This window comes from Kryptolebias marmoratus, linkage group LG14 (assembly GCF_001649575.2).
Source record: "Kryptolebias marmoratus isolate JLee-2015 linkage group LG14, ASM164957v2, whole genome shotgun sequence".
Taxonomy (NCBI): Eukaryota; Metazoa; Chordata; class Actinopteri; order Cyprinodontiformes; family Rivulidae; genus Kryptolebias; species Kryptolebias marmoratus.
In genome coordinates this window covers 2,293,165-2,302,620 of record NC_051443.1, presented here as the reverse complement: position 1 = coordinate 2,302,620, position 9,456 = coordinate 2,293,165, and the positions used below count along the sequence as shown (strand labels likewise).

Below are 9,456 nucleotides of genomic sequence, written 5' to 3'. Positions count from 1 at the left end.
TATTTATGTGAAAATAAACGTTTTTTGTTATTTTGAAAACTGATGCATTTGTGATGCCTGGAAAATAATAAACCAGCTTTGTTTGTTGTACAGCCAAGACAGACTAATGACTCCTGTTTTCCACACTACACCTTGCAGTGGGACAATATATTTTTGTATATAAAATTATATTTTATATACAAAAATAAGCATATTTTATGATTTCCTTTTAACTGATGTTGGCTTCAAAACACTTTTCAATTCAGCTTCAAGTAAAGATTGAATTACATGGTACATAACCAGTCAATAAAGTCAGATTAAGCAGCTCCAAAATGGGGATAATATTCAGGGAAACACCTTTTTGAACAGTCAGGCTCGGATGGGATCAAGCATTAGATGAAAGCATTGATGCACTGGATGACACTATTAATACTGACGATTCAGAAAGCTCAACAGGGCCAAAATGGTTCAAAGACAAATCTGGAGGGACTCTCCTTTGCATACTAGAACCACTACTGAATACATACGCACACACCACTTTTCCATTTCATATTTTTAACATTATTTAAAATAATTTATTTTCACCTGTTAACTTTATTAATTTGGAATATTTTGTGTAGGTTACTTACATAAAATCAAATTAAAATTCACGTTTGCAGCCCACTATAAGTAAAGATTGTATACCTTTTTTTTGTTTGTTTTTCTAATATTAAAACTAAAACTTTACTAATATTAAAGATGCACAGAGTCTATTATTTTAAAAATACACCTTTTATTTAAGAAAAGTTCATCATGACAATAATATAATGCACATAGATGGAATAATCAGCGACAGAGTAAATGTAACTAGTGCAAAACAATCAAATACAATAATATATTGCACTTGGTAATTTGAAGTTTTAGGTGGAAGAATTCTGGTTTGAACATTCTACATTTTATATATTTCTGTGTAAACATTTCGGGGTTTTTTTCCTAGCTACTAGCACAAAACTTCCTAACATCCATAGTATGGAAGAATTTGCTCTTACAGAATCTTCAGCTCAGAGGAGAATTAAACAGGAGACTTCTTGGTCCAAGTTGTGCTTTATTTTATTATTTAAAATGACACACACACTCTAACATTCTCTCATACACACATACTCACACACTCACTCGTGTTCAAGCTTGAAGCCCTTGAGGTGGTCATTGATGTGACATATCTGTTACAGTTTTTTAATCTGTTAATATTAATCAATCTTTGTTCAGAAACAGAGATGATTTCCAGCTGAAGCCTGGTTGATCACTGTGCCACCTCCTTTGTTGTCCAGGTAATACTTACAAGCTTACATCCTGTCATTATATTCAATAAAGTCCAATTCTGGTAACAGAATCCCCCGTAGCAGGCTTGTTTGGGCTTGCAGCAGTCTGAGAGGAAAACAGTACGATCCACTTGTGCAAAATTTACCATGAGGCAGGAGGAGGCATCCTCTGGACAGTAAGGAAGACTTCACTGCTGTCAGAGGACCTTTTTATGCCTTATCCTGAAAATAGGATATAGTACATCCAGTATGGGCCAGGTCCATCCTCTATTTGTCACTGCTATTTTCTGGGTCAGGGACCATTCGGTTGTAGCATGTTGACAGAGTCTGGTGACAAGCTGGCAGTTTGGGCCGTTATTGTCCTGTTTGTGTAGAACTCTCTGAACTCCTTATTTTCTCAGCAAGATGGACACATCCTGGGTCTCCTGACATCTGCAGTCCCACAGACCTCTGGCATGTCAGGGTACAGGTCCAACTGAGGAAGAAATGGGACAACTTTATTGCATCTTTGGTTCTTTTATTTAACATTCAGCATTCAACAATAAGACGAGGAAACTCAAACAGTTGAAACTGTGAGAGAATTCAAGTCTAAGTGATCCCAGCTGTTTCATACATTAACAATTTCAGAAAGTTTCTCATGTCTTCAAAAATATCTCAGCCAGTTGTTAAATCCAAGGGATCTGGAAGGCATATAAGGCTGCAGGAGGTATACAGGTTTACAGGAGCATTCCCATTAAGGGCCTTACAGGCATACTTGCCAACATTTGGGAATGTCAATGTGGGACAACATAGCGTGAAGCAGGCCCCATAGATTCAAGATGATTTTCCTGAATTCTGATCAATTAATTTGAATTAAACACATATTAAAGTTGCTTAAGATCAGGGCTCTCAAGTTTTGATTTGAGCTTGGAGTGAAATTTTGAGCTGCTAGAAGTTGTTAGATGATGTCATCACCTAATTTGCATATTTGGTGATGTTGATCAGGCTGTAAGAGAGAGGAATATCAACTGTGGCAAGACAAGAAATAAGTAAAAATCACTCAAAATATGTTTAGAACTACAAATTAACTTAATAAAATATTTTTATAACTTTATTGCTTTGCCTGATCCCACACTACATAAATTAATTTGCTAGAATATCAAATTGAACCAAAAGACAGTTTTGTGTCGTGGAATTGTCAGCTCTACATTCAACCCTCCTCTTTTATCCGGGGTTGGAACCACAGAGCTTTATATTAGCACTACAGAGTCAGTGAAAAAACAATACATTCAAAATTATATTTACATTATATTTACATCCCGCTTTGTAATCCAGGAAGGCAGCTTTGCACGCAAATGATTAATTTGCAAAGTGGACATGCAGGGGTGCAACTACCCACTTTCTGAGGGATATGCAGACACATTACAACCCCCCTCCCCTTTTTTTTCCTGTTTACGTGAATAATTTTTTTTTTATTCATGGACTTATAACATACAGTATAATACCCGATATGGGGTATGGCCCGTCAGAAAATCTCTGTGGGTCATTCTCAGCCATGAACTGCCTCAATGCGTCACTGAGTCCCCCACTTCCTGTGGTGCAGGCCATTCAGATGGATCTTCTGAATAAGGTCTTGCCCCAACCTTCTCCTCTGCACTTCTCTGTTCCTCTCCCTCATCATCATCATCATCATCATCATCATCATCATCATAATATTCATCTTCACCTCTCTTGTCCACTTTCTCCTCTGTGGTGTTGGTCTTGCCATGTCTGTCTGCACTATTTTTTCCAAACTGACACAGTGGTGATCAGCAGAAATTCAAACCCTCCTGGGCATCTAGGTTTTTGTGGCCTCACTAGATGAATTATTCCTACCTGATATCATCTCTGCTCTCCTCTACAGCAGCTGATCACCGACCTCATGTCTCTCTCGTTCATTCCTTACTTGTGTTTTTCTCCTCTAAGTCCTATAGTCAAGCAAGTATTATTAATTAGCTTTGAATAAATTATTATAAATGTTCTTGCTAATGCACTTTTTTAATATAAACAATATTTTAAAATAAATTCTTTGGTATTAAGTGGATGTTTCTACACTTCCAGCTAACATTAGTCCAACCTGTCTCCTTCTCCTGTCTGTCCTGATTCTTTCTCTCCATCCTCTCAGCTGTTATATTGTAAATACTGATCAGTAAGTTGCAACTTGTTATTTATTTGTAATTAGTAGCTTTAGCTAACCTGATCATTTCCAGGCCTCCTCTTGATGCTCAGACAGAACTTCCTGCTGTCTTTCCACCACTTTGAAAAGCTTTCTTTCATGCCTACATCTTTAACTTTCTGCCTCTTCAGTTTTCTGCCTCTCCATCTTTAGCTCTCTTTCATCAGATGTCAACACGACTCACACGAAAACAACCGCGCTCCCGCGCATGCTCGAGGGAGCGTGCGCAGGAGCTTTTTGCGCCACTGTGGACACAGAGTGGAGCGGGTCTCCTCTCTGCTGTGAGATTGAATGCTGTCAGTGCTTGGGGAAGTGGGCGGGGCTTACGGTACGCCGCAGAATGGATGCTTTCTCACATTTTGCCGCCAAAGTCACTGGATTTGTCGCTAGTCGCTTAAAAAAAAATACTAGAGGGATCTGAAAACTCGCTAAATATAGAGTTAAAGTGACAAAAAGGCTGTGTGCGTGTGTGGGTTTTTTTGCATGAGAAATACAAAGTGTGGCGTGTGAGGGCCAAATGTGGGACTTTTGGCTGTCCCGCACAGGGTGATGCAAAGTGTTTATTGACATATGTACTGTAAGAAACCGTGTTTCCCTGTACATTAAGTCCCTTTACATTTGCTGTCCACAACAAATGCTTTCTTTTCTTATCACAACAAGAATTATGAAACAACACAAGATCGTTTTTTTTCCATTCAAATTTTCCATTACTGAATTTTTTTGGTAACTCTGAAGAAGGGAGAGAGTGCCAGACAGTTTTCATCTCTTTACAATTAAAGCTGCGAGACACTTCCAATGTCTCATTGTGACAATGAAGCCTCAAACATCATCAGTCATGTAATCGTAGAGATTCAAATAAGCACCGACAATGTTTCGAACAAGTCTGCTTCAAAAAATGAGACAAGCTCTGGAGCCTCAGTGTCAAATGGCCCATCTCTACTAAAAATATGCAAAAGAATATCCAGCATCCAATGAGATCTATTTAAAAAAATAAACAGTTGTTAATTGTATATAATTGTATAATGTTACCCTGATAAAAGTGAGTGTTTAGCTTTACGATCACATCCTGTAAAATGTCCTTTGTTGCTTTTATATTAGGAAAGATAGATGGAGCAAAATACAGAGAAATTCTTGAGTAAGTGGGTGGAGTGTTACAGGAATTGAGACTGGTACAGACATTCACCTTCCAGCAGGACAATGACCCTAAACACACTGCTGAAGCTACACTCTACTGGTTTAAAAATAACCAATTCAATATCCTGGAATGGTCCAGTCAAAGCCCAGACCTCAGTACAACTCGGAATCTCTAGTTTGATTTAAAGAAAAGACAATATTTTTTATTTTTAAAGTGGTAGTTTTGTTGTACAAATTAAAAGATACAGACTCCAGATAAAACAAAGAGAATGCCAAAAAGTGTGTGTGTAGATGTAAATATGTTTGCAACCCACTGTATTTTATTTAAAATAAACATTTAACATTTATTGTTTATAGTTATTTCTGTCAGAAAATTAACTTTTATAGGAGAAAGGAAACTGAGAAGTGGTCACTTCCCTGACAGTCTAAAACACTATGTATGTGAGAGAGTTTTCATTTACCTCAGTGTAGAGTGGTGGGGGCAGATATCTAAACTCTGTGATGTATGTCAGCAAAGACCTCTGGTCTTCCCCCTCCTCAGCAGACCTATCACATCCACGCAGACAATCCTGCCTGTATGACTCTGATATTGCCAGATTGCTGTAGCTTGGTGGCGCTGCAATAACAACATCAACGACAACAAATAGACTTTAGAGATCTTTCTGTTCCAGGAGCACATGAAGAAAAATCTGCCCGTTTGAGTTTTAGGGCCCACCTTCAGGTCTTTCAGGCAGGCCCAGCCAGCTCACAGAGCTGCAGTTGCTGCTGAAACTGAAGGTCCGGGTGGAACATGCATGAAGAGGTATCGTCCCGATCACCAATGGCAACGTGAGTGACAGGTTCAACCCACCAGGAATGTCCACATACACCTGAGAGAGGACAGCATGTTGGGATGGGAAGAAGGGAAACATTTGACCTCTTAACTTAATTATTCATCTTTTCTTTATTTACATATTATCAAACATAACATAAAACAATGCACAATACCCTCATATGACAACCTAGCTGAAGATCAGTAAGTTTAAAAAGAAAAACAAAAAGGAAAGATTCATTGGCACACTGTTAACAGCTTACTGACAGATTCTAATTTATGAGTTTGTGTTATCAGCTGGCCATAAATGTAAGTTGTTTACAGATTTTAATGTGCTTTTGCTTTAGTATACACATTGTCATCAAGTTATTAAGTTTGTAATAGACTGAATATAGTTTTTAATAGACTGAATATAGTTTTTATGTGTAGTCCACCCACCCATCCATTGATGGATGGGTGAATGAACTACAGATAAAGACGAACACTAAAGGGTTCTAAACAGGTTAGTACAAAATTAGCAGTATCTGTGTTGTTCATTATTAGTGAGTATATTGTTTTACAATCTTGGATTAAGACAATCCGTGGATCTTACATTAAATATTGTGGACATTAATTTTTGGCTGATTATGAACAGGTTACTTTCAAGTTTTGGTAGTAGTTTAATTTAAAACTCTTTACCACTCCACCTCAAAAAGCTCAAGAAGCCTGGAAAAGACATACCCAAATTAAATTAGATGCTATTCTTCAGCCTTTTGTGGTTCAAATTAAAGATTAGGCTCCATGTGACGTAAACACTTTGAATTTTTTGCCTGAGCAGTCAAAATGATTGTAACTAACCAATTAGTAGTTATTGAAATGAAAACACAGAGATTTCAAGCAATTTTTCTTTCCTAGATTTTTCTCTTTTTTATCAAGTTACTGTACATGGAGGAAGGGTGTTGAGACCGGAAAAATCAAATAAGGCTGTAGAATGAAGTTTTATTGTCGTGGAGTTCAAATTTTAAAAAATTAGCACAAAAGAATCACTATAATTGAGATGTTTTTCTGAGGGAAAGTCCAAGTCCTATCTAAACTGTGCCAAACTGTGCCAAATGGATATGTAACTTCAGAAAGCTCTAACTCCTACATGCTTCAACATACAGGCGTCAGTGAGGGCTCAAATGAAAGGTGACGCTGAGACGAATCCAGTTCTGCAAATGAAGTCACTCTCAATATGATTTTTATACAGTAGAGGATAAATAAACAGAATAAAATACTTATTTTTTCTAAAGTACATCATAAAAAATGTCCCAAAACAAGTTCAATTTGTCAAAACGTGTATTTACTGAAAAAATATGAAAAAGTAATTACATTGAAACAAACTACTTATAAACTACTGCCACACATAAACTATTTACAAACCATTTCACTGTTTTTACTTCAATTTCAGTGTCCAGTTACAAATTTTTAGGGTGTCCCCTTTAGTTGCACAAAGCACCGGAGCTTTGCTGACGTCACAGCTGCCACCCGCTTCGAATGCTCATTCAGCTCTTCCCATTCTGGCTCAGAGTCACTTGCAGGCCTCAAATGACAAAAATAATTAAAAAAAAAAAGAATTTGTTATTCATTAGTTATAAATACGTTCACACACACAAATGGCGGTGCTTCGTCATGACTACGGTGTCCGCCCTGGCCAAAATGTCCAGTGCTATGTCGTGTCCGCTCTCACTTTGAAGTGACCTGTCTGCCACCCCACCCCCCACCCCCACCCGCGCCTTTCACGGAGAAAATAAAAAGAAGGAGCTTCTTCATCCATCCGAGCCTTCACGTTTACATTCACACAAACAACTCTCCTTTTTCTGTCGGCTGCTCTGTTTTCAGGGGTCTCCACAGCGAGTCACCCGCCCCATCTAACGTTTCTGTCCTCACACAAACACCAACATACTAAGCTACTGACCCCCCTACCTCATTATACACAGCTAAAACGGACACAACTAAAAAGTAAATAAAAGACGGAGATTTTTGTTTTCTCATGTAATACTTTAGTAAGTACTTCGAAATGCAGAAAATCTGTCTTTAGCATGATACATATAGTTACTATGTTCGAATATGAAACTAACTCACAACTATTCGGACATTTAGCACACACACGATAAACAAAGCGCCGTCTATAAGCAATGAGTAACATATAAAAAGTAAGCAGCATATAAACAATGAGTACTTGTGAAAAAAAACGTTAGTACTTACTGATCATGGAAGGCATCGCTCTTTTTATCAGATATATCCCGGTCTAAAAAGTCGCTGTTTCTTTTCTTCACCAGCTCCAGAACTTCTTCTGTTGTGTATTTTATCTCCTTTGGTCATTCCGCCAGCTTTTATGTTGAAAAAAGTACAAAAAAACAATCTTCACAGCATTTACACGCAGGATGCATGAAGCAGCCTCTCTGTTAGACCGTTATACGCAGACTGATTTTGGAGTCATGAAAAGTTCTGACCCCCCTCCCAGAAAAATCACGTGACCGGAATTTCATTGGCTACCCGCCTGTGGTGTCAGAACCCGCTTGGGAGCTGACTGGCCAGAGCTGTATGCTTGCAAATGAGGGGAGGAGACTTTCATGACTTTACGCATGGGAAATTAGAGGGGCTCTAGGGGGGGCAACCCAGTTGGTCAGACAAAACGTCAATCAAAAGTGGTGCCAAAACACCGCTATTTTGAAATTTAAATTAATAAAAACAATAAATGTAGCAAAAACTGTACAGATTTAAATAAAAAGCGCTGTAAAAAGGACCGCAGGTGGGACGTGGCTTGGTAAAGGGTTAAATTCAGTCCAGGTGACATAACTCTGCAGCAGCTGAAGGAATTTAGAAATTTATCAATTCTATTTTGAGTACTGCAGAAACAATAAGAGTTCAAACGGAGGATTAGAAACTACAGATAGAACCAAACTCCCTGAACTCACCACCAGGGTGTACTCCACTCTGATGATAGGACAGTCCAGGATAGATGGGGACACTGGAGGGATCTTCAGGAGCTTGCCCTCCCAGCTTTGGCTCTTTCCTTGTTGCAGAGGGTCTCCTTGAAGGTTGGACACAAGCTGCTGGATCTGCTTGCCTTTGCCTTTGGCAAAGAAGGTCTGCATCTGATAGAGCGCTGCTTTGGGATACACAATGCGGGCTGAGCAGTTTTCCACCTCAGCGAAGATTTGGATAGACTCACCTGGGAGAGAGGGGGAGAGAAATCAGTCTGTCAGACTGAGGGAGAAGTGACATACAGTAAGTGATCTTTAAAGAAAACCATTGGAAAAATTAATTCAGATGAGAGTGTGGGTTCACCTGGTGTGTAGCCCTTTCGTTCTATTTTGGCACTGAGAGAGATTGGGCCGGAAGCACAGAACCAGCAGCACAGAGTCTTCTCCTTTGTTCCAGCCTGAGGGGCCTATTTATACACATAACATTTGATTTCAATGAAGAGAAAACACTTTAAAACATCACAACTACTTTAAAGACTAACTGAAGCAACTTGTTTGCTTTTATTAGAATTGTGACAGTTCTGTGAACATAACAAAAATCCATCCATCCATCCATTCTCTTCCGCTTATCCGGGGTCGGGTCGCGGGGGTAGAAGCCTAAGCAGGGAGACCTCTCCCTGCTTAGGCTGCTCTCCCCAGCCACTTGGGCCAGCTCCTCCGGGGGAATCCCAAGATGTTCCCAGGCCAGCCGAGAAACATAGTCCCTCCAGCGTGTCCTGGGTCTTCCCCGGGGCCTCCTCCTGGTGGGACGTGCCCGGAACACCTCACCAGGAAGGCGTCCAGGAGGCATCCTCACCAGATGCCCGGAGCCACCTCAACTGGCTCCTCTCGACGTGGAGGAGCAGCGGCTCTACTCTGAGTCCCTCTCGGATGACCGAGTTTATCACCCTATCTCTAAGGGAGAGCCCAGACACCCTGCGGAGAAAACTCATTTCAGCCGCTTGTATTTGCGATCTCGTTCTTTCGGTCACTACCCAAAGCTCGTGACCATAGATGAGGGTAGGAACGTAGATCGACCGGTAAATCGAGAGC

General features: G+C 39.7%; 1 protein-coding gene across 5 annotated transcripts in view; it reads right to left on the bottom strand.

Moving 5' to 3' along the window:
* Positions 1–734: 734 nt before the first annotated feature.
* Positions 735–9,456, bottom strand: part of LOC108249594 (arrestin domain-containing protein 3-like) — a 23,305-nt gene continuing 14,583 nt past the window's right edge. The window contains exons 4-8 of one of the 5 annotated variants that reach the window (XM_017439073.3): positions 8,729–8,831; positions 8,356–8,612; positions 5,321–5,474; positions 5,067–5,221; positions 735–1,752 (exon numbers count right to left, since the gene is read on the bottom strand). In XM_017439073.3, the coding sequence (XP_017294562.1) occupies positions 1,675–1,752; positions 5,067–5,221; positions 5,321–5,474; positions 8,356–8,612; positions 8,729–8,831 (747 nt within the window). In that variant the 3' untranslated portion in view covers positions 735–1,674. Of the gene's footprint in view, positions 1,753–5,066; positions 5,222–5,320; positions 5,475–6,227; positions 6,978–7,145; positions 7,768–8,355; positions 8,613–8,728; positions 8,832–9,456 lie in introns of those variants that run through there. The other 4 variants (XR_003038319.2, XR_003038318.2, XR_005234011.1 and 1 more) reach the window with 4 other exon arrangements.